The sequence below is a fragment of the Nelumbo nucifera genome, chromosome 3 (assembly GCF_055504915.1).
Source record: "Nelumbo nucifera cultivar China Antique chromosome 3, China Antique-T2T, whole genome shotgun sequence".
Classification (NCBI taxonomy): Eukaryota; Viridiplantae; Streptophyta; class Magnoliopsida; order Proteales; family Nelumbonaceae; genus Nelumbo; species Nelumbo nucifera.
The window spans coordinates 103,246,891-103,272,329 of record NC_142651.1 but is presented as its reverse complement, the minus strand read 5'-3'; the positions used below and the strand labels follow the sequence as shown (position 1 = coordinate 103,272,329).

The 25,439-nt window shown below is 37.9% G+C and overlaps 2 protein-coding genes and 1 long non-coding RNA gene across 10 annotated transcripts; 1 reads left to right on the top strand and 2 right to left on the bottom strand.

Annotated features, from left to right (window-relative positions):
- Positions 1–465: 465 nt before the first annotated feature.
- On the bottom strand, positions 466–3,959 carry LOC104598935 (large ribosomal subunit protein eL22z). 2 transcript variants are annotated; one of them, XM_010261234.3, is made up of 3 exons: positions 3,773–3,959; positions 3,403–3,653; positions 466–823 (listed from the first exon to the last, which is right to left on the bottom strand). In XM_010261234.3, exons 2-3 carry the CDS (start codon positions 3,630–3,632, stop codon positions 679–681), a joined length of 375 nt encoding a protein of 124 aa, XP_010259536.1. In that variant the 5' UTR covers positions 3,633–3,653; positions 3,773–3,959; the 3' UTR covers positions 466–678. The 2 variants fall into 2 exon arrangements, with proteins under 2 accessions (XP_010259536.1, XP_010259535.1); XM_010261233.2 differs by having other exon boundaries at positions 3,776–3,932.
- A 124-nt stretch (positions 3,960–4,083) lies between these two features.
- On the top strand, positions 4,084–22,216 carry ATOEP16-4 (Mitochondrial import inner membrane translocase subunit Tim17/Tim22/Tim23 family protein). 4 transcript variants are annotated; one of them, XM_010261238.3, is made up of 7 exons: positions 4,084–4,225; positions 4,309–4,360; positions 4,584–4,615; positions 4,736–4,769; positions 7,253–7,320; positions 17,875–18,020; positions 21,227–21,830. In XM_010261238.3, exons 1-6 carry the CDS (start codon positions 4,103–4,105, stop codon positions 18,007–18,009), a joined length of 444 nt encoding a protein of 147 aa, XP_010259540.2. In that variant the 5' UTR covers positions 4,084–4,102; the 3' UTR covers positions 18,010–18,020; positions 21,227–21,830. The 4 variants fall into 4 exon arrangements, with proteins under 4 accessions (XP_010259540.2, XP_088757487.1, XP_010259539.2 ...); XM_088901361.1 differs by lacking the exon at positions 21,227–21,830 and adding an exon at positions 20,069–20,207; XM_010261237.3 differs by lacking the exon at positions 21,227–21,830 and adding an exon at positions 21,837–22,216 and having other exon boundaries at positions 4,086–4,225.
- LOC104598936 (uncharacterized) lies at positions 4,776–24,495 on the bottom strand. 4 transcript variants are annotated; one of them, XR_735448.3, is made up of 4 exons: positions 22,238–24,495; positions 20,076–20,249; positions 6,117–6,269; positions 4,776–5,801 (listed from the first exon to the last, which is right to left on the bottom strand). It is a non-coding gene; the product is annotated as an uncharacterized LOC104598936 (long non-coding RNA). The 4 variants fall into 4 exon arrangements; XR_016084125.1 differs by lacking the exon at positions 6,117–6,269 and having other exon boundaries at positions 22,238–23,303; XR_016084124.1 differs by lacking the exon at positions 4,776–5,801 and having other exon boundaries at positions 5,808–6,269; positions 22,238–23,300.
- Positions 24,496–25,439: the final 944 nt, after the last annotated feature.

Here is a 25,439-nt window from a genome sequence, read left to right as displayed (position 1 = left end):
GTACTCCATAAAATATAAATTTTTATCAAACTAAGATTTTAATCAGATCCAATGGGGATAAAGCCACACAGCTAATTATTAATTGGATCGAAATCTAGGATAATCCAATTTAGAGTTAAATTGGATATCAGACTTCCAGAATCCATTGATAACCCTACGTCTACTTACCTTTTATCGGTTCATATTTTAAACTTTTGTTGATGATGTTAAAAAATTCAAGCGCAATGTGTTACTACTTCATCATTGATTCACTGTGTAGTTAATCAACATAGATTTTGCCCTGAAACTAACCTTATAAAATTCAAATCAGATTACACACTATCATTGTGTTGGTCTTTTCCCTAATTACTCCCGTCATTGTTATTACTTATCAGCAGCACCTCCATGATGCCATCCGCCCATTATGGAAATGGATACACATGTCTAGTACCTGAGAGTTGTGACGAGTTAGGATCTATGTAACAATTAATCAGCAACGGTAATGTAAATATATCTTTTCTCAAGTAAGATCTCTATTTGAGGAAATCCATCCATCTAACAATATCATAAAGGGAAAACCAGGTTAAAATATATAGTAGGATCTAATATAGTAAACCTTAGAATTTGCCCAAAAATATATAGTAGGATCTAATATTATAAACGAAATAACCAGTAACTAATGAAAACTGATCCGAATCTTCAGTCTTCCTCCTCCCCCTCGTTCTCAGCAATGTTGAAGTAGCGGAGTTCATATACGTTCCTATCTTTGTTTGAAGCAATCACTCGGAGCCAATCTCGTACATTGTGTTTCTTCAAGTATTTCTTGGTCAGATATTTCAAATACCTGGAAGAAATTTTGGAAAAGAATTATTTCTAATTTTTATGTATCAAATCACATCAGTTAAATGTGTATAATGGTTGCAACAGAATCTGCTGAGAAATTGAAGTAGACAATTAGGTAATAGAAGACAAGGAAAGACTAAAGCACATATATGGATGCAAGACACAGGAAACGATGAGCAGGGACATGACTTTCCATTTTTCAAGATCCGAGTTACGGAGACTTGAACAGGTGTCCTACTTAATGCTTATATCATCATTCTATATCTGGGTTTTTTTAAACCGTGTCTTTTCTCAATACTTATATTTTGCCAAATTCTATTAGGCTTCTAATGTTTAGTGATCTTTTATAGCATGGTCTGCTAAACACATCACTTTACATATTTAAGTATAAATGCTGTACATATACTCTAAAAGAACCCATGTGGTATTTGTGAAGTGGACCCCACCTGGACAGCATATATAAGAAATTTTGGTGAAAGACCTAGAAAGCATGCATGCTGTCCTTCAGCAAAAGAAAATGGACTTATAAATGAAAGCAACTTAACCAAAGCTTCAGCCCTCCCAAACAGGCTCTAAGCCTAATTGGATTACATCTTTAGATAACCAGACTGGGCATAGAACGAAAGAAGGGAGAGGTTCAGAGGTTAGAGGTTCGATCGAGGTCGAGGTCGAACCAAAGGTCAAAACGTGATGACATGGCATATACATATATACTACAGATCAATTAAATATTACATATAATATATTTTACAACTTTTAATATACTTAACATATGGTGGATGGATGGTAAGTTTCTTAATTTTTAAAACAAATGACTAGGTTCAAGCCTTTTAATTTACATTTTCTTTAAAATATGTGCATAATAATACAATTTGTATAATAAAGAGTCATTAATTGGCACAAGTAAAGAAGTGGATTAGTGGTAATTAAGTAATCTATGAAAATAAGAGGTCTTGGCTTCAAATCTTGTTAACAAACATTTTAAAATTCCACTTATGTATGGACCCAGGTGGTTTTATGAAACCGGGGCTGATTCACCAGTTAAACTGGCTAGCCAGCCAGTTTTCACTGGGTTTTGAACAAGTCTGGTTATTTGGGCGTGACCAAACCGGTCAAGATCCCAGGTCACGGTTCAACCAGCCAGTCCAGTCCGGCTTTCTAAACACTGTCATAAACCACTACAGAGTGGTATGAGCTTACTGATCAAAGAAAGTGGTCGGTACTTCCTTACAAATTGTTAAATCCCTGTAGACAATCACAAACAAAGAAATTCCTTAGGCTCAGTTCTTTTGGCATTGGTTTAAATGCATGGGAGTGTAGACAGGCTAACTGTAAATTCTGGTTTACTTTTGCTAATGTTTGAATTTGTCCTATTTCTTTGTGAGAAGTAAAATGATGTGATCCCCACCTTATGTGGAATAGAATGGAGGTAGGGGAAAGGTTATTTGTTTGGGAGTGAGGTGGGAAGTTAGATGATGTGATTCCCACTTTATATCATTATACGAGATAATTAAGGTAAAAGGTAGTGTGCATCAATTTGCAAGAATGAGTGAAAACGAGGCAAAAAGTACACATTTTAAATTAGAAAGGTGTTCAAAACTTCAAATCATAATTACAAACAAACAGATACAAAACTGAACTGGGTGCAAAATTTGTATCCAGTTCGTATTTGCACTGCAAACAGTGTCTTATAAATTGCTCTCTAACTTATTCTTGTATGTATATTAGAACCTATGATGTCCACATAGTCAGATAAAGATATGGGTACAGACACAGAGATGGGAAATGGGGAATAACCCTCCATTTCCTATATCCCAAACAAGGATATGGGTAGGAATATCCCATATAATAAGCTGATATCATGCTTTTATAGCTAACCTCACGACTAATATCTACAGATTTTTGTGGTATAATCTGTTAAAACATACAAAACTGAGCCACAAGAAGTTTGAGAATGGCCTCTAGGCGCCTAACACCTTCTAAAAGAATGGTTACAAATATCAAGTTTCAACCATCCAACTACTCAAAAAGGATTTTGGTTATTTGCAACTTTTCCAAAGAGAAATTTGTAATGGTGCAGATAGCTGCAAACTAAATTTCCTCTGGGCCTGGGGTTCAAATTTATGATTAACTCCTGACTCCATTCACTTGAATGACAGTGCCTTGTCTAAAGTGGCTTGCATTCATTTGTGGCTAGGAATAATCGGATGGATTACTTGAGCAAAACTAGGGCAGGTTGGTGAACTTGACAAAACATCCAATTTTGGTTATCAAATGGGTATTTCCAGAACTGAATTACAATCAAGAAAACATTTATTTTTTTATTCCAAGCAAACAAATTTCAAACTCAAAATCGTTTCCTCTTTGGTTGATACAAGCATCTAAAATGCATCAATCGGCAGAACATCGAAGCAACTCAAAATAACAAATGCTTCCACGAACACCAACTGACCAAACAAATAAAAAAAAGAAAACGAAATATAAAGCGAAAAGATACTAAAGATAAGATAAGCAAAAAGAGCTCATGATTTAACCACTATAAACATCTTACACACAAAAGGAGATAAGATAAGCAAGTACCGCTTAGAGAAGTTGCTGTCTGAGGTAACAGTGATCTTGCTCTTGTCACGGGCGACGGTAATGGAGTCACCGAGAGCACCGGCTTTACCTCCGACTTTGATCCTCTCCTGAAGGAACTTCTCCAGTGACGCGATGTCCATAATCTTATCCTCGACCGGCTTTGCGCAGTCAATGGTGAACGTAACTCCCTTCTTCTTGCCCTTGGGGCCTGTTGCACTTCCGCGACTCATCTTCGCTTATCACCGGCAGCTCTGCGATTCACAGAAAAAAAAAAAAAAGAGTAAACCAAGATGAACAAACAACGCAACTGTAAAACGCGCCGAATTTGCTAAACGGCGCGTGAGAGAATCAGAAAGGGTTCTAATTCTACTACGCGCAGGTCGGATCGTCAGGTACGTCGAGGCTGTGGAGGAAGAGACGACAGCGCCGCAGAGATGGAGAAGAGGAAGTTGTGAGAAGTTAGGTTTAGGGTTTTGTAGGGTTTTCAAGTTCCAGAAAACGATAGAATCATGACCGTTGGATGAGTTTTACATAATCGTATTCCGTTTTACGACCATCCAACGGTGTGCGGCAAAATGTAGCACTTGCACGAAAAACAAATGAGTTGGGCAGTTAGTAAATACATTTCCAGTTAAGGGTATTTAAATAATTTTAGTTATGATTCTAAGGGGTTTTTTTGGTAATTGAAGAATGCCAAGGGATGGCAGACAGATTGTTCTTTTCCTACTCTGTCGCGAGAAATAAACAGAAAATGGAGGGAGAGATAGAAGACGACGTTCCCTGTTCTTCCCTCGCCGTCGATTCCATCATTCGTGTCGGAACGGTAATTATGATTTAAATTAGCGTCGATGCTCTTGTTGTTAATGTTCTTGTTGTTTAACAGAAGAAACCTAATTTGTGTTTCAGGCGGGATTGATTTGGGGGTTGTGTATAGGTCCGTATGATGCTCGTAAACGAGGTAATAATGGAATGAAACTATGAAAGTAACCGCCGTTAGGTTTCAATTTGATTCTGTTGTGCCGCAATGTTCTTGAGGAATCAAAGGTTCAGATGGATTTTGGATGTTCGAGCTCGTATAGTTCCGAGCTCCGGCTGCAATTTTTCATTCATAGTAACAATGTTTCGATATGTAAACTGAACTGACATTGTGTTTTGATTCTTTGTTGGAACGTCGAACGTAGGGCTTTCTGGTGTAGCTAGAGCTTCTTTTGTGGTAATATTTCATTTTTACAATCCCATTGATTTCGCCCAAATATATGTGTTGGATTTCAAATTTAACCATTATATTTATCTGGTGGATAAATGGAATGTTGGATGAAACTGATGTGGGCAGGTCAAGTCAGCTGGTACATTTGGCCTACAATGTGGTAATTTCATGTTCCTTTTTTCCTTCATTGTTCTGTTTGGGTTCTCCATAGTTTTGTTGGTAAGAAATGGATCCCCAACTCTGGCTAGACTGCACCGTACCTTGATCGGGTTGGCACGAATATAACCTGAACAGCCCATTTATTGATCGGGTTAGAATTTGAAAATATCTAATGAACCCAGATAATGCAAGTGGTTTAGTTGAGCCCATGAAATTCACCAAGTCGGGCATATTGTATCGTATCGGTGGGTCCCCGATACACCTGTTTACAGGTGTTTTCAAGAAACCATTTTTTAAATAATATATGTAAATATATTTAAAATTGAAACTTGAAAAATAAAACTAAAAAAATAGGAGTATGGTTTAAAGTACCCATACACCTCTACCAATACACAAAGGTGTATTGATACTTTGAACCATGCTCCCAAGACCTTAGATAGTTATGACCAACATTGGGTAATGGACCTTTTAGAAAAAAGAATGGTGCATAGTGCACTTGGTGAGTTTGGCCTGTAATTAAGTTTACATCTTTGGTTTCATATTTGTGGTATACAAAGGATAAATATCTATGAACATTGTATAATAATTGATAAAATAATTATTGTGATGTTTCATGGTCTTCTCAAAGTTCTTTTCAATGGGAAATAACAGGTTTTGTAATGTTAAATATATGACATTGAAATCTCCGCCTTGCACTAGAATATGCCACTAGACAGGCTTATTCTGTCTTTGTTGTTTCATTTTGTAATGTTAAATAACTCGCTTCATTTTGGTAAATTGCATTTTCCTTTGTTGAAAAGGAACCCTATCTCGTTAGGAGGGACTAGGGAGGATAACACTAATTAAGTCAACAATGGCTGTCCTGCCCATTTACTTCCTCTCTACCTTCCACATCTTGGTGAAAGTGGCAAAGAAATTAGAGAAAATATACGAGGGATGGGGTGGTGTACATGAGGAGATGTCTTTTGTGTGATGCTCTTTGGAGAAGAGAGGTCAATTCCTAGTTCTGAACCTGTCAACTGTCAACAAGCATCTGGATAGAAAAAGTAATCCTCCTTATTAGAAAACTTTGGATGTCATATAAAAAATAATAAATCATCATAACCAAAAGTAGCATTTAAATCTACTAATTTCAATATTCTAAATCATCATATAATAAGTGGATATGGCATTAAACAGAATGGAATGGTGAAATGGGATTTATGTAGCTGATACCATAAAGTTGGGATAAGGCTTCAATGATGATGATGATATTACAATATAAAAAGTATTTAATAGAGCAATTGAATCTCAAAAGTATGAAGCTAAAGTTTTAGGTACTGTAAAAATGTAAGAAATGGCTGATGACCTGATAGTTGAGATGGTAACTTGACATCACTCACAAAGCAGAGATGTTGAATTGACCTAGGTCTGTGTGGTATGACCAGTGGGCCTCGTGTGCATCCTGCTCTGTCGTCACCCCTGAGTCCATACTAACACTGACTAACCTGACTGACCCCAACTATTATAATACCAAAAAAGTGTTAGAGGTAGTTAGAGAGATAGGTGGGGAAGAGAGAGTGGTGAAAAAAGAAGAAAAACTAGTGGAAATAATTGCAGGAGAAAAGGGAAAGATACCATATGTCAACATAATGATATGTAATAAGGTGCCCAGCTTGTAATCTTTGTTGCCCAGGCCATGCCTTGATAACCATGATTTATTGGTGAACTTTTAACAATTTGTGTCATTGGCCATTTGTCAAACTCCATTAGTTATTATGAACTTTAGCGGTTGGTTTACAAGCTTGTACTCTTCTTTTCATTTCGTAATTTTTTTTTTGAGTAGTTTCTCATTGGCCATTTTCTTTTCATTTCATAACTAGACAATGCCCCCATACTAAGTACGAGACCATATTCTGATTTTTTATTTATGTATTCTAATAAATTTTGTTTGACACCCGTTTTCTATGTTGTAAATGTAGGCTATTATTTTATTTGATTTTTTATGTATAGATTTGTTATTTAATTAAAGAGATTAAATCAAGCTTTATTTCTAAATAATACCCCACTTTATGGATCATACATCATTTAAAATGAGCTTTTTTCCTTTTTAGTGGAGGTAACTACCATTTGAGTGGGCAGACACATGTCTGAGATAGGAATAACCACTTTTGAGATGCTTTTTCTTGAGAAAATAAGATGCCACTTGTTTGAGGGATAAGCTCTCTGGTTGGAAGACTTTGTTATTTGTAATTACCTTTATGAACTATGTGACCTTTAAGTTATATAGCATGCATTTCAAGGTTTTAGTTCAAATTTGTATCTAAAAATGTTTTCACCAAAATTATGAGATTTTGATGGGAACCCTTAAAAATGGCATCCTTTATTTGTTATGCCTGAAATAGTTTCAGCTGTTAATCTTGAGTTCTCACTTTTGTTGCAGTCTAGTTCATGTCATTTTGGTTTCTTTTTGGTGTTTGCTTATGAATTTATCTTAACATTTAGGACTTTTTGCTGGAATCTTTTCTACTACAAGATGTGGAGTTCAAAAATTCCGAAAAAAGAAGGACTGGGTGAGCACATACTCTCTCTCTCTCTCCTCTATCCCTCTCTCTCTCTCTCTCTCTCTCTCTCTCTCTCACACACACACACACACACACACATCACTTAAGCACCTAATTCTTTTGCTACATAGTGCCATGAAATATTTTTATATATTTTTATTTTTTGAGCCTTCACCAGGCTCTCCCTTGGGAATGGGATTCCCATTCTAGAGTCTGTCAAGAAGTAAAGAATTCCTGACAAAAAACCTCCAAACCCTGATATTAATAAAATAATAAAGTAATAATAAGATAATAATAATAAAGTACTAAGGTATTGATTATTAAATACTAATAAAACATTAGTACTAACAGAATAATAATATAACAAAAATAATAAAGTAAATAAAATAATAAAATATTAATAAACTAGCACAAAATTGAACTTTTTGGTTGATTCTGATTCCATTTCCTGTCTGAACCAAACAGGCATTGGGAATAGGCGATTCCAATTCCAATTCCAGGGGATTCCGATTCTGATTCCAATTCCAATACTGACCTGGAATTACCTAATGGATTCCCCATCTAATTGTTATTCTGCCTCCCTCCCATAGTATTTTATTTGTTATTTTCCCTACCAAATTAATTTGTCCAATATTTGTGTTGGTTTTTTATCCTGAAAGCAGCTATTTTTATAGTAAATAGAAAAAAATTTATTAAAAACAAAAAGAAGATGATTACAATCACTTGAGTGTTGAGGAAACACTGAGGAAGACGAGTGAAAAAAAGCTATCAGAATTACAGTTTTGCAATTCAAGTACATCCCAAAAATTAGTCCCTAAATCTGAGTGACAAATAAACACCCAATCTGCGGCACACTTTCCAATGGCTGCCACAATCTTCTCAGTCTTCCACTGCTTATTTTCAAACACTCTTCTATTCCTATCTCTCCAGATGGACCAGCATACAGCGAACCGAATACAGCTCCACACCACCTTAGCTTTTTTTTGTTATCAATGTCCACACCACCTTAGCTTCTTACTTCCTCTAAGTGGTGGCTACTTAGAAAAGATATCGGCCGGGGACCTTGGTTGAAAAACTTGCATTCCGAAAAGAGCTGAGTAAAACTCCAGCAGAAACCAGCAATTCTACAAGAGAACAGGTGAAATATTGTTTCCTTATTCTCTTTGCACATCAAACACACATTCGCCAGGCTGAAACCTCTGAGTTTAAGATGATCTGATTTCTCCTTTGATGATATGTGGAGAAATTTGGAAGCTGTAGCTAGAAGTTCTGTTACAAGGAGTAAACCTGTTGTGGGTTGGAAACCACCGGATGAAGGATTTATCAAACTGAACTTTGATGGCAGCAGCTTAGGGAACCCAGGCCCGGCTGGTATAGGTGGAGTTTTTAGAAACTATTATGGTCATGTTATTACTGTGTTCTCAGGTCCAGTTGGAGTAGAGGGCTCGGTTTTTGCAGAGTTCCAAGCTGTCCTGAAAGGAGTAAAGCTTGCTAGAGATTAAAATTATGATAGATTGTTAATTGAAGGTGACTCTAAACTGGTAATAGGGTGGTTGAAGGAACCTGAAACCGTAATTTGGTAATACAAAGAATACAGGAAAAGATTTAAGTGGCTGGTCAGAGATATGACAATTTCAGTCCAATGGGAAAGGAGGTCAGATAACGGGATGGCTGATTTCTTTGCAAAACAGGGGGTGCATAAGTCTGAAACTCTGAATTATTCTGGGCTCAGTTGTAATCTGGTTATATGGCTGGGGCTGCATCTCGCGCCTCCACTGATTGTACTCTGTAATCTTGTGGTACTTAACTGTGTTCTAATAAAGTTTATATCATTTAACAAAAAAAAAAAAAAAAAAACTTAAAATGCTATCCATAGCCACCAGCCAAGCAAAAGCTTCTTCCAATGGAGGAACGGGGTTACCCCACACACCTTCACACCTGTTTGCATCCACCTGAACCCTTAATAATGCTGAATAAATGGACTTCACAGTAAACCTCCCATTCCTGCATTCTTTCCACCACAACTCATCCCTTGAAGAACTTGACACCTTGAGTTTTCCAGTACTTCCTACAGCTTAACACACTCCTCCGCCTCTCTATCCAGAAGATGCCTTCTTAATTTAGGACTCCATATCAACTTATCCCCACTCATCTCATAGCATTGGCTGATAGTGATATCATGATCAGTCAACCTGAATAATCTTGGGCATAACTCCCTTAGCATTCCAACTACACTCCAACCATTTTTCCAAAATCTTATCCTAGCACCATTTCCTTACCAAGAAGTGAGGAAGATTCTTAAATTCTTGTTTGAACTTCATAATTCCTTTCCACACACTAACCCCAAAAGAAGTAGACACCTCCCTTGATTCCCACCCAAATCTTACCACTCCATACTTTTCAACCACCACTCTTCTTCAAAGGGAATGTCTCTCCTTCTCTAGACCAAATCTCCATAGCCATTTACCAAACAATGCTTTGTTGAAAATTCTCACTCTCCTAATCCCCAAACCCCTTATCTTCTTTGCTCTTCACACTTTATCCCAACTGACTAGATGGAACTTCTTTGAACCCCCCAAGCCTTCCCAAAGAAAGTCTCTTTGAATTTTTCAACTTTCTTTGCCACTTCTGCTGGAATCTTAAGTAATGTGATGTAGTAGGTCAGTAAGCTTGAGAGGACACTTATTGATAAAAAAAAAATACTTGAGAGAACACTTCTAACCAGCGTGATTCTTCCCCACAAAGACAGGTATTTAGTCTTCCACCTTTTGAGTTCTCCACTCTTTCAATGATTGGCCTCCAAATAGCTATTGAAGTGGTCTTAAGCCCAACCGGCAGACCCAAATAGTGAAATGGGATCTCACCAACTTGACATTCAAAGGCTGCAGTACATTCCTCCATTACTTCTCTACTGACCTCCCCAACTCCAAATATTGTACTCTTTTGCTAGGTTCATCTTCACGCCTGTGAACAATTCAAAATTAGCCAGAATAGCTCTAGTAGAAGATCAAGACTGTAATCAGTCTTGAATCCTAATAGGTTTTAGGTTTACAAAATAGAAGAAAAGTGAGAGAAAGAAGAGAGAATAGAAGAGGAACAGGAGAACACAAGTGGTTGAAAGGAGGAACAGATTCTGACAGATCTGTCGCCGCCACTTTCTTATTATTTATAGGTTATGTTTAGTACACAATGGAACAGACACATCTGCCCTTAGTACTTACATAATAAATAAAGTAAATAAAGCTGAAATAAATAACAACTGAATTAACAAACTGACTCAAACTGACACTACTATAATTGAAACAAATAACTACACATGCTGTCCTACGAACACAGTGGGGCCCACATCAGTGTTCTCTACACTCCCCCTCAAGTTGGGAGTAGATATATATCATTTCCAACTTGGATAGGTCTGTCTCTAACTTCTTCCTTGGTACAGCCTTGGTGAGGATATCCGCGAGCTGTATATTAGATGTGATGTACGGAAGACACACTTCTTGTGATGTGACCCTTTCTCGACAAAATGTCGATCAACTTCGATGTGTTTAGTTCTGTCATGCTGCACTGGGTTGTGGGCTATATTAATAGCTGCCTGATTATCACAATACAGCATTAAGGGCTTTTCATAGTTAATACCCAACTCTTCAAGTAGTGACCTCAGCCATAAGATTTCAGCCACTCCATTAGCCATTGACCTGTATTCCGCTTCAGCACTGGAGCGGGAAACAACACTCTGCTTCTTACTCCTCCAAGAGACAAGGTTACCTCCCACAAGGGCACAATATCCAGAGGTAGATCTTCTGTCATCAACACTCCCAGCCCAATCGGCATCTGCATAGACTTCCACCCTCATGTGATTATTGTTCTTGAGCAGTATACCTCTACCCGGGCATCTCTTCAAGTATGCTAATATTCTTTCTGCCGCAAGAAGATGAGAAGTTCTAGGGGAGTGCATGTACTGGCTAACAACACTAACTGCATAGCTGATATCCGGCCGAGTGAGGTAGAGATATAGGAGCTTTCCAACCAACCGTTGGAACATAACTTTGTCTTCAAGAGGCTCCCCGCCCTCTGCACTAATCTTGTGATTTTGTTCGATGGGTGTATCAGCCGGCTTAACCCACAACTTTCCAGTTTCCGCCAACAGATCTAGAACATATTTTCTCTGAGAGATAAAAATCCACTGCTTGGATCTAGCAACCTCAATACCCAAAAAGTACTGTAGTGCACCAAGATCTTTCACCTCAAACTCTTGATGAAGGAGTTGTTTGAGGGACTCAATCTCATGATTGTCATTTCCTGTCACTACAATATCATCAACATATACTGCAAGTAGTGTCAGAGAGGACTCCACCCTCTTGATGAATAGTGTATGATCTGACTGAGCCTGTACATAACCAAGCTTTCCAAGGGCTAATCTGAACCTATCAAACCAGGCTCTAGGTGACTGCTTCAAACCATACAATGCCTTGTTTAGTCGGCAAACCTTCTTACCTGTCTCAGTATCATAGAATCCAGGAGGCAACTGCATGTAAACCTCTTCCTGTAAGTCTCCATTCAGAAAGGCATTTTTAACATCCATCTGAAACAAGGGCCAAGAATGATTTGCTGCAAGGGATAACAGAACTCGGATGGTGATCATCTTGGCTACTGGGGAAAAGGTCTCCAAGTAGTCTATACCATAAGTCTGAGTGAACCCCTTTGCAACCAGTCGGGCTTTGTACCTTTCAATAGAGCCATCAGCATTATGCTTCACAGTGAACACCCATCTGCATCCCACCGGTTTCTTTCCTTTTGGTGGGTCAACCAGTGCCCAAGTATTATTCTTCAACAAGGCATCCATTTCAACTTGCATTGCATCTTTCCATTCTGGAACTGATAAGGCTTCTTGCACTGTTCTTGGAATAGGGACATCGGCAATGGAAGTGAGATAGGACCGGTAAGATGGAGACAGACGATCATAGGATAAGAACTATGAGATGCTGTGAGCTGTAGAAGTGGTGCAATGTCGTTTCCCTTTGCGAATGGCAATAGGGAGATCAAGGTCATCCACAAGAAAGGAGGTAGCAACAGTAAGGGGTATCTCAGTAGGCTCTGGATCTGGAGCCGTAGAAGGAACTGGAGCTGGCCGGGACTGCCGATGACTGGGATCAACCTGCCTGCATCGCCTATGATAGACTCTCAACTCCGGCTCCCTCTGACCACCCTCACCACTACAGCCTTCATCATCCAGTGGAATAGGTAAAGGCACAGCCCCACTTCCACTCTCACTGCTCTCCCCCTGAGGAAAGAAACTCAAACCAGCCCCACTTCCACTCTCACTGCTCTCCCCTTGAGGAAAGAAACTCAAAACAGCCTCACTTCCACTTTCACTGCTCTCCCCCTGAGGAGAAACCCTAGGATAATAGGGTGTCTCCTCAAAGAAGGTGACATCCATGGAGACAAACCGTTTCCCTGAAACTGGATCATAGCAGCAATAACCCTTTTGAGTTTGTGCATAACCAAGGAAAATGCATTTGGAGGCCTTAGGTTCAAACTTGGAATGATGAGGCCCGAGAAGCTGAACGAAACAGGTACAACCAAAGGTTTTGAGGGGAACAATGAACAACTCCTCGTCTGGGTATAGAAGGGAAAAGGGGGTTCTCATATCAAGAACCCGGGAATGAACTCGATTAATGAGATAAACTGCCGAGAGGATAGCATCACCCCAGAAGCGAATAGGTACATTGGAGGTAAACATAATACTTCTAGCCACCTCCAAGATATGCCTATTCTTCCTTTCAGCAACGCCGTTCTGTTGTGGTGTATAAGGGCAAGTGCTCTGGTGAATAACTCCATGGCTAAGAAGGTAGGAGGTCAATGGCTGAGCAAAGTATTCCTTTGCATTATCAGATCTAAGGACTTTGATTTTGGTCCCAAACTGAGTGAGAACCATCTGATGGAAGTTTTGGGTCAGAGCAGGAACCTCATCCCGAGAGCGCATAAGATAGACCCAAGAAAACCGGGTATGGTCATCAACAAACAGTAGAAAATATATGTACCCACCCATCGAAGAGATATGATATGGCCCCCAAACATCAGTATGCACAATATCAAAAGAGGAATTACTCCTTTTATTATTTAAAGAATAAGAGGTTCTACAATGTTTGGCAAACTCACAACTCTCACACCTCAACTTTGATAACTCAACAGACTCAAATAAAGCAGGAAACAGACTTTTCAAAGACTTAAAAGACAAATGACCTAATCGGTTATGCCAAAGCATAACCGAACTCACAGATTGGGAAACAAAAGACTTCTTATCCACTGACTCCTCCCGACGAGAACTCTCTCCAAGCAGATAGATCCCGTTCGTCTCACGGCCAGTCCCAATCACCTTCCTCGTCTCCAAATCCTGAAAAACACATCGGTCAGGGAAAGAGGTTACTGAATAGTTCATGTGTTTGGTAATACTACTAACTGAAAGCAGGTTAGTATCAAGTTTAGGAACATGCAAAACAGAAGATAAAGAGATAGTATCCGACAGCTTGATGTCCCCCTTGCCCGAAATGGGAACAAGAGAGTCATTAGCAATAGACACTCTATCTCGGCCAGAGGACAAGTGATAAGAAGTGAACAAAGATGGCAAGCTAGTCATATGGTCAGATGCACCTGAATCTATTACCCAGCAGTGGTCAGTATTACCTAGAGCTGAAGCATGGTAAGCTGAGGCTCGAGTACCTGAATGTGCAAATGCAGATGTGGCAGGAGCTGATGGTGACTGAGATGGCTGAGCTGAACTCCCAACTTCCTTTTCCAATTGTATGAGGGCAGCCTGAACAGCAGCTAAAGTCTCTAGAGATGTGCTTGATGAGGATGTTGAATCAGTGTTCATGGCCACATGAGCATTACCCTTCTTATTTCTTAGTTTTGCTGGGACCAAGTGAGGATGTAGCTTCCAACAAGTATCTTTTGTGTGATTGGGTTTCTTGCAATGTTCACATACCAGATCCCGTTTATCTTCCTTCTTCCGGTCCCTTTCTGAGTCACCCCCTGGCTTAGGTTTAATAGTTGTCAAGGCTGGGAAAGAGGGTTGAGGCTGCATCATGACTTTCCTCCTGGTCTCTTCACTATGCACCAGGGAGTATGCTTGAGAAAGGGTCACACTATCTCTTGTCAATATCTGTTGTCGCACAATGTCATAATCTGAATTCAAACCAGCCAGAAACACAAATACCCTATTCGTCTCGATTTGCTTTCTGTGAGTGCATCTTTGGGACTCTCCCACTCAAGGGTCTCTAGATGGTCTATCTCATGCCACAAGGATTTCAAGGTAGAGAAGTAGATAGAAACTAGCTTCTCTCCTTGTTTAAGGTTGTTCACCTCACACTTTAGTTCATAGGCTCTGGCAACATTAAGGGGTTGGGAATAGGTTTCTTTCACAATATCCCATATCTCTTTGGTTGTCTTTGCCCACAAGAAATTTCGGCTGATATGTGGCTGCATAGAATTACACAGCTATGCCATAACCAAATAGTTCTCTTGAACCCACTTGGTGTATGTTGGGTCCTCCTTGGAAGGTTCTTTCACATCTCCCAAGAGGTACCCCAGTTTTCCCCTTCCTCCAATAGCCATCATGGCTGACTGAGCCCACTCCAAGTAATTTGACCCATCAAATCTCATAGTTGTAATCTGAAACCCGGTTTCAGATACACCACCAAAACTGTTGTTTCCACAACTACTTTCTCCCTGACCCTTAAACTCTATCTTTGATCAAGAATCAGTGGCTACAAACTGTTAGAGCCACTACTGCTGTACCAGGAAACAGAGTAAAACAAGTAGGTCTGAAATCTGATCTGAAACCAACACAAAACTTATCTGAAATCTGATCTGATCTGATCCGAAATCTGATCTGAAAACAATCGCCTATCACAGTATATGCAAGAAATCAACTCAAATCTGATCTAAAATCAATCGGCATGCACAGTACCAAGCAGCCTGTCAATCTGAGATGCTATTTTCTGAAATCACTATTGTGGGGCCCACTGCTGCGAGAGCAAAATTAGGGTTTCAACTGTAGGTCTGAAATAAGTGCGCAGCTGCACTCTCCAAACAGTCCGCACAAGTGGGACTTATCGTAGGGAAATGTGAAACCCTAAAACTAATCACCTCTGAGAGGGGGGGGGGGGTTCAGCCCAACAGTCAAACCCTAGAAACGAACTTAAACACAGTTCGGGCCCTCCTTCTAGACAGGTTTAACCTATCTCGACTGATTGCAGTCTCTAAAACTCAAAAAAAACTTGCTTATGTACTTTCGGTTTACTGTCTTCTAGGATTACCTGAACCCTAACCTTCGCTGCTTCTTCCTGATTACCAGCTTTCTACAAGCCGCGGCAAGTCTTCAACTGCTGCGAACCTCTTCTGGTAATCTCCAAGATTCAGCCACCGAATACTTCTTCAAAGCTTCCAACCCTAGCTAGTTCTCATGTGGTCGGCTGAACTAGACACACATGAGAAGCCCTAGATAGGCTCTGATACCAAGTAGAAGAAAAGTGAGAAAGAAGAGAGAATAGAAGAGGAACAGGAGAACACAAGTGGTTGAAAGGAGGAACAGATTCTGACAGATCTGCCGCCGCCACTTTCTTATTATTTATAGGTTATGTTTAGTACACAATGGAAAGGACACATCTGCCCTTAGTACTTACATAATAAATAAAGTAAATAAAGCTGAAATAAATAACAACTGAATTAACAAACTGACTCAAACTGACACTACTATAACTGAAACAAATAACTACACATGCTGTCCTACGAACACAGTGGGGACCACTGCAGTGAGGCCCACATCAGTGTTCTCTACAGCTCTCAAATTCAAAACCTGATCCATGGATGCATCCATGAAAATCACTGTGTCAGCCACATACTGTAAATGGGAAATGCATGGACCATCTACCCCCACTTTAAAACCTTCAAGCAGACTAAATTCCACCCGCTTGCTAAGTAGCAGGTTAAGGGTCTTTATAACTAGCGCAAACAAGGGAGAAATGGGGTCTCCTTGCTTCAAACCCCTTGAAGCTTGAAAGAACTCTGAGGGCACACCATTCAGCAGAATTGAGAATGACACTGTTGATACACAAGCATAAATCCAGCTCCTCCACTTTTCCCCAAATCCCATTAGCCTCTGTACCTCCAGAAAACCCCATTCCACCTGGTTGTAAGTCTTATCAATATCAATCTTACAAACCAGCCCTGGCCTCCCCCCATTCCTAAATCCTAATTCTTGAGTCAATACCCTCACTTGCAACAAGAACATCCAAAATTTGTCTACCTTACACAAAAGCCATCTGAGTCTCACCAACTGCTTCATGAATCCCCCCTCAGCCTTTTTGACAGAACTTTTGCAACCAGCTTGTGAGGACTACAAATCAATTATTGATCGAAAGTCTTTTAATATCAAGAGCCCCATCTTTCTTAGTTATTAAAGAAATAAATGAAGCATTATCCATTTTTTCCAGCAGTTTAGAATCAAAGAAATCCTTGAACATTGACATGAAATCTTGCTCTAACGTTCTCCAGCATGATTTAATAAAACAAAAGTTAAAACCATCATGCCCTGGTGCTTTATCTCCTGATATTCTTTTTAAAGTCCCCTTAACTTCAGCAACCTAAAACTCTCTTTTGAGCCAGTGCACAGCAAACTCACTTTCTTAGCTTCAGTTCCCCCTAGTGCCACCCAACTCCACCGCCTTGCTGTATATAAACCTTTTTTTTATCAATAACTTAACCTTTTATTAAACCTTTATAGATATTGTATATAAACCTCTATAGAATCCCACCACTTGAATTTCCATCCAAGTTTCTGCCACCTCATCTCCAGCTTTCAGTCAAATGGCTCTAGATTTCTTCCTTCAGCACATCTCTTCCCTCTGAATTATTCTTTCCAGATCATTCTTCAGACTCTCCCTTTTCACCTTATTAGTGATGTGCTTTCAACCTTCATCTGTCAAATTCTAAAAGCTTTCAGATAAGACCTCTTTAAACTAATTTGACCCTTTAAGATAATTAACAATATTTTTACAATACCAACAAACTAGATTATAACTTTCAAAAAGCTCAAATTGACCAAAAACTGAATCACCAAAAAATATGTAATTTCCAATTTTCCACTGGCGTATGAATTTGAGGGTATTTGATTTCTTTCTTTTTTTCATGTCTGCACTGTTCTTAATATTTTATTTGTTGCCTATATGGGAAAAATAAAGAACAAGCTGATCGTTTATAGGATGATTGTCTAGAAATGGTATCAGCTAGAACTTTTTCCCCTCTTTCTTTTTTTGATAATTAACAGGAATTTCATTAATATGAAAAACTATATATACAAATTTACATTCTATTTGTACACAGGCCATGACCTCTCCCCAATCATGTATATTACAACTTAGCCCAGAGCAAATGATTTCCCGTAACCACTCCATAGAGTTAGCTGATCTATGAACCATAATGTACCACAACTTTTTTTCCATGATGTACATAATGGAGCATTTATGGCCTGCTAAAGGCCACATTGGACTTTTCCTTTTGTAGGTGAATGCTTCAATTGCAGGCGCCATAGCTGGAGCAGCTATTGCTGCCAGGACAAGAAGCTGGACACAAGTATTTGGTATGGCAGCCCTAGTTTCTGCCCTTAGCACTGCTGCTGACTACTCAAAGATAAGCTGACACCCCTCTTGGTAAGGGCCTTAGGTGGAAAGGAATTGATGTTTGCGTTTTGCTTTCCTTTACATTGTATGCTCAGCTTTCTACCAACCACCTGAATTTTGTGATTTCTTATTCTTGGATTAAGGTCTTCACTCTTTAGTGGTAAAATTTGGTTGCATCGAGTCGTGATGCATTTAGATGTCATACACATGTTGAAACTATTATTTAGAAGAAAAAAAATAGTATCGTATATGTCATGTTTTCAATCATTATTTGTATATACTATTATAGGAGTTTTCATCCCTGTCAACTTATTCTAGGTAGGTATCTTTTGTATTGCAATTCCATGAGCTAAATTACTTTATTAGCATCTCTGATAATCTTTAGAAATAAAACTTTCAGAAGCATGTGCATTTTAAGTTGTCTCCGAGTCACCATGTCGAACACCTCTTCCAATGTTGGACAATGCATTTATCCTTGTACATGGGTTGGAACATTTTGGTTACTGTTGCAACTGTAAAGGCCACCAAAGAACATTTACCTTCTTTGTCTAATAATTATTTCAAATGTTTTTTTTTAAAGGTAATTATTTCATCAAAATATTAGACAGGTTGTTCTTTGTAAAGCTCTATACATTTTGACAAAATTAGACATTTGACATTCTCCCAGCTTCCAGTAATGCATTAACTTTTAGTTTATTATCTCATGTTAATACAGCTTAGCTCATGTCTTGAATGTCGGGCATTTCTTATGTGACATGATAACTAGGTTGATGTTAGCTTCTTAGGCTCCGTTTGGTTTGAGGGAAAGTTTGGGTGGGATGGGGTGGGATGAGAAAGTATGAAAATTTTACTTTCCACCGTTTGGTTGTACAAGGGAAAATTGTGCAAAAATTTATTTTCTCATGTTTGTTTTTTGAGAAAATTCATTTTCCCATGTTTCTTTCCCTCTCATATTATGAATTAATGAAGTGAATTAAGGGCCAAACAACCAAACTAGTTGATGTAATCCAACTTATATATATTTTTAGAATCATATTTTAACGATATTGATTGTAACCATCACATTTGATACAAACCAATGATGGGCCCACATCATTTGAATTTCATATGGCAAGTTATGGCCCCATGCAACATCAGCTAGTAGTCCTATTTTGCAACCAATTGACCTGTATCTATAATTGTGTTACTGCCCTTGGACAATAGAGCTAAGTTGGATTCCTAATGATAGACGTTCATTAATCAGTAAAGCTTAAGGCTTATGTTATATGTGCATCAAAAGATTTTGCAAGTATTAGAATGATAGCTTACATAAGAGCGAACATTGAAGCGTTGGGGTTAGAGTTTTGTAATTTTACTGGTAAACAAAATTTAGACTCATTCAAACATTTATATTTTGTCTGGACTCCCCACTTAAATCATTTCAATCTATTTAGTTTTGACCGTAGTAAGATGCAAAAGCATATCTAAGATGTTGGGTCTTTTCTTTGCATATTGCCAAAGACCACAGTAATTATGATTTCTTTGCATATTGCCAAAGACCACAGTAATTATGATTTCTTTGCATATCAAACTCGCCACACATTTGATACAAATAAACTAAAAATAAAGGCCAAGAGATCCTAACCAAGGGTCCAAGTTTTGAGGCATCAAATCTATGAAAAGTCCTTGCTTCAATTAATTTTATAATTAGGCTAGTTCCTCCTCTTAAACTAAAACAATAAAAAAATTCAAAAGCAGAATTAGATGCCATTAGACTTGCAAATTTCAAAGATGTCAAAGCCTAAATGTTGGGTTAAAAGATTGGCTAATTCCCTAGTTGACGGTTTAGCTAAACAAGGGGCAGAAAGGGATTCATTGTTTTGGGCTAAGTTGTAACTTAAGTGTTTTTTTTTTCTTTTTATTTTTCATTCTTTTTCCTTTTCTTGAGGTTCTTTGTTGCTCTTGGAAGATAAGTGTGTTTGTCTTCCTCTTGTAAATCTTCTATTGATGATTTAATGAAAGTGTTATTGATAAAAAAAAAAAAATGTTGTTTCTCCATCACCAACTTCAAAACATCTGAATGATGATCTGGATGATAGGAATTACATAATCTTGGCATTGTGGACTCCCTCTTGCAGAATGGTGGTATTGCTGAAAGAAAATTTTGTAGCATTAAGAAATACATGAATGATGTACTGTTGTGAACTCAATCCAGTTTCAGCATTCTTTCAAGGAAAAATAGCATCAAAGGCTGCAATTAAAACAGCTTCCAGATCGGACCTGACAAGTATATATTAATAGCATCATCACACTAATAACATAGAATGGTGATTAGACAATATAAATAAATAATATATATATATATATATATATATAAGTTCTATGCAGGCCTAGAGAAAAACATGATTGTTGCTTCCCTTTTCTCAGCCCTAGCCATTGCATCACATATGTTTACTACATCACCCTATTTTCAGCTTAGGTGCCCCTACATTATAGCATCTTCTCATATTGTTCCTTTCCTTTTCTTTTGAATGGAAGTTGTTATCAATTCCTCCATGTGGCAGTGAAATGTGGTTCTGTGGCTGCAGAATTCTTTCATCAGATATGTTTATAACTAAAATGGTTGTCTTGGCTCTTATTTATCGTCATTTAGAGTATTTTAATTGTCAGGGATTTGTGTGAAGTCTGATTCAAATGTTACTTTGTTTAGTTTTAGAGAGAGATTTGTATGATGCAATATCAGTAATGCTTTTTCTCAAAAAAAAAAAAAAAGTAATGCTTATACAATGTTTTAAAAGGCAGAGGAGTAAGGCGAGATGCTAGAACCTTTCAGAGCATGGGTTGTAAGCTTTATAAGAACAAATATATAACCATGTGCATAGGAAATTTTATATAAGAGTGCATATGAAAATCATAATGTAATCAATTACTAAAAGCTCAAGGAAACAAAGAAAAAAACCAATGTGCTTTAGGCTTTGGGAGGCTGATTGTTTAAGGAGACTCCTAGGGCCTGTCTTGTGGGAATAGGGGTCTCAAATCTGAATCGAAATGGCCCATTCTAATTCCAACTGTTTGGGCAGAATCGGAATCACATTCCCATTCCTGGTGGAATGGCATTCCCCCGTTTGAGGAAATGGCCATTCACTCCCCCTCCCTTGGGAATGAGAATGAGATATCATTCCTAGCTTATTCCAATTCTGATTCTGATTCCCGTCTAAATCAAATGGACCCTTAGCTTAAAGTGTTATGAGATGTAGGTTGGGCTTGAGGGCGGGGGCTATGGATCAGGCCATTGGATGCAAGACTCAGTTTCCAATTTGTTGTTTGGGGGCTCATGGCAAGCTGTTTTGTGCTAGTGGACTTCAAGCTACTTCCTTGCACTTTTCTGCTCTAACTGTTTTCTTAATGGTTTTTTTTTTTTTTTTTTAGATCTTGTTAACAATCCAAGAAAAAAAAACTACATGCTTGGATATCCTTCAAAACTATATTAAAGTTGTTATTGTAAATTAAAACCACAATTAGTGGTTAAAATCCCTGTAGAGTTAAAAGAATCAACTCACATGAAAACATGGTATTGATCTTTAAATCAGTATTGTGATGAGAACCTCTACCTCAATTCATATATGAAACACATTGCATCAGCCGCCAGAGGATGTGAGGTATGTGGCTTATCATGCATGGGGTGTTCCCCCCAAGCCTTGCCCCAAGGAGTAAACTTCCACCTTTTAAAATATTAATTTGCCATACGGCATAATTGAAGACATGATGTTAATGCACCTGTATATGCTTTTCTATTACCAAATTTGTCAAGATTTGGAAAGATAATCTGTTACCAATGGAAGTGTTGGTGTGTTTTTTGTTTAACAGGAAAAAAGTGGGGTTCCTCTTGTAGCACATGAGAAGTTTCAGGAACCTAGAGAAGTGGAGGTTCTCTCTTTTCCTCTTCTAACCCCAGAAAAATCTACCCATTTGGTTCCCTCTTCTAACCCCAGATAAATGTATAGTAAATCAAGAAATGAAGTCAGCACTTCAGAAGAACCAATCGGTTCCCTCTTTTTTTTTTTTGGTAATAGCTCCATCGTCTTCTTTGATCATGGTAGAGAAGGGTTCTGAAATCAAACCAAAAGAATAGGCAGTCTTGTTGGAAGCCACAATGGAAAAAAAAAAAAAAAATGCACACCACTATAAATCGATCAAACCAGCAGTGATTTGATGATCGAATAACAAAAAAAAAAAAAAAAGAGAAATCTCAGAGAAAACCACTGTACTTGTGCATGTCCTGAAGAAGATGAAATGTAGTTTCTCCTTTGCTCGCTAAAATAGACTGTCCTACCAAATCTCCTAATAAATCTCGCCTACACAAGGATAATGGAGCTTCTCCTTGCCGAAAATAGTGAAGAAGATGAAATGGGATCAGTCATTGCAGAGACCGGCGCAATTATGGTAAAAACATTCTTATCCACCAAAATATACAAGAAAATATAGGAAATGGCTCGCCAAAGCAAGAGGAGTGTAGATCTGGTCTTACCTTTGCTTGATATCACCAAAGAAATCGCTAGAGATACAACCGTTGGAATGCTTGGCTGAAGGAAGAAGACTCTCGAGTTCAGGCCTGACAAAGCCTGATAACTTTTCTTAGTCGCGTCTCACGATTTTCCTTTCTCACTGGGATCGCACCATTTTGGTGGGATCCCATTGATCTTGCTTCTCACTCTTTTCTCATCCCATACCACTGTATCCTAACAATTAAACATGGGAAAAAGGTATCATTTAAGAATATTCCTCTTTTCCCATTACTTTCCCTCAAACCAAACGGAGTCTTAGTGAAATCCGGAAAAAAAAAAAAAAAAGAAAAGAATGATGTATTCAAAATCTTGTTTCGTCCTCATGAGAAGGGAGGGAGAAGTGAGAATCCTAGGGGCCTCTGCTCTTTGGTTCAAAAGTATGTAGCCAAGGAAACGGTCAAAGAAACAAGGCCAGAAAAGAAAAGGGTTAAGGGATTTTTTTGTTATTATTTACTGGAAAAACTTGGTTTTGGGGGATGGATGGGGAGGGTGAAGGTAGGATTTGGTCCCACGTCAGTAGCAAGTAGCAACTGCATCCACTGATATTTAGCAGTTGAGCCAGTTGGAGCCTTGTGCGTAACAGATTAACACACACACTTATATATATATAAGGAGTCTCATGCCATTCCTAATTGGGTTAAGTGATACTAAATTCATTGAAAGCATTATTTTTGCTGTATGTATTGTTTGCTAAAGCTGTATTAATTTTCATTAAATTTTTATTTTAATAATGTTTATTAGGGTCGATTATACAATATTATGTATTATATAAAATCTATTTTATACAATACATAATATAAAATATTATATATAATATGTATTATAGGTATTATATATAATATTTATATAAAAAATATAAAACATAATATAAAATGCTATATCGTACACTTTATCTATATAATATTTTAACTATGTAGTAACATGTCTAAAATGTTTTCAATAGGACCTTTGCTTGAAATTTTTGGGTAAATTACAGCTTACCACCCTGTACTTTGGGGGAAGTAACACTTGGCCCCCTAAACTTTCAGATTCAAACACTTTGTCTCCTTTATTACCCTTTCTTTTAATGTATGGAATCATTTTATCCTTTTTCTACATATTTATATAACCCTTTATATATGTTTATGTTTTGTTTTTCTTTTTATCACCCAAAGTGGGCAAAAAAAAAGAGGTTAACATACTTTGGCCTGCCCATTTTTATCATTTTTGATATCACCTTTCACTTATAAGATATTGAAAGGATATTTAGTAATTAATTTTTTCCGTCAAACAGTTAACGAAAGAGGGTAGAGGCGTAAAGCATTGGAATCTGAAACTTCAGGGGGCTAAGTATCACTGCCCAAAGTACAGGATTTTAATCTGTAACTTATCCAATTATTTTAGCTTCAGAATATGAATTTTCTCTTTATTTGAGGAAAAAACAACCAAATTTTAAATGAAAATTTTCTAACAGCAGCACTAGTGGGGGATGAGGAAAAATCTTTTGTAGATCTGCTACCCACAAGAACACCACCTACACTTAGTCATAAGAGACTGCAGCCACACATTGGGGACATCCCCGTACTTGATGCTTACTTTCATTTGGCATTGTTACTATCAGTGGACATGTTGATGCAATTTACTTAGATAATAATTAGGAAATAGAGTAGTGGGCGAGGATGGAGAAGGCGCTCACCTGTCCATTGTTGTTTTAGTATATAGATAATAGGTTCGTTTTAAATTTGAATTCTTGTTTGTTCCAATATTCTTTTAATTTGTACTGGACCAGATTGTTACCAATATGCCGGTAGAGGCATATCGGGCAGTATCGGTAGCTTTTTTTTTTTAGTTTTTGTTTTCAAATCCAATTCAGAGGGGCCGGTTTAAGGTCTGTCCACCCTTTGAACTGGTCGAAACCCCGAAACACCCCATGGAGGAGAATATTGGGCCAATATAGCCCGACACATTAATATTTTGAACCTTGATCAGAACACTGGTAGCCAAAACAGTTTTTAAGCTGCTTTGTTCATAGCAATGCTGATTTGGTCAAATCTAAAATAAATATATGAATAAATGCTTCTCACCTATAATATTTATTATTTTAAGCTTATTTTGATATAAACAGATTTAAAAGATATTATGGAATTGTTCCCTTTTTATTTATTTAGTTGTTTGCTTTTTTATTCGACCAAGTTATATGGTTGAAACAGAGAGTTGGACAATTGGACCCATGTGACCATGTCCATTTCGGTTATGATTTGGGTAAATTACTGAAACCTCCCCTAAAGTTTGGTAATAGCAACCACCTCCCCTGGACTTATTGACACAGTTGCAAGTAGAACCCCTGTGTTAGAATCCTCTAAAAAGAGGCATGAAAATGTCTGAAACACCCATGCAGTTAGTATTGAGGCTGGTTTTTATAGAAAAAACAATACAAACTTTATGAAGAGAGAGAGAGAGAGAGAGAGAGAATTTAAAGTTGCAGCTTTACTTTTGAGCAATTGATATGAAGGGCAAATTTGAAAAACAAATCAATTTAAGAAAAGAGATTGAAAGGGTTTGAGATAGTAATTCATATGTATAGAAAACTTGTAAAATAAACATTTTTGTCAAAAATAACTACATGGGTATTTTAGACATTTGCATGCCTCTTTTTGGAGAATTCTAACAAAGAGAGTCTACTTGCAACTAGGTCAAAATTTCAGGGGAGGTGATTGAAATGATCAAACTTCAGGGGAGGTTTCAGAAATTCACCTTTTTTGGATGGATCTGATGAATTGGTTTTTCCGGTCATTTTGTGTAGTCTTTGAGAATGTTTGGTTCCGTTTATGTTTATTCAGTAAACCTTTTGTACTCGTGCGACTGTAAAACTGAGAAAAGCAATTAATAAGGGCATTTATGACACATAGGTGCCATTAGGCACTAT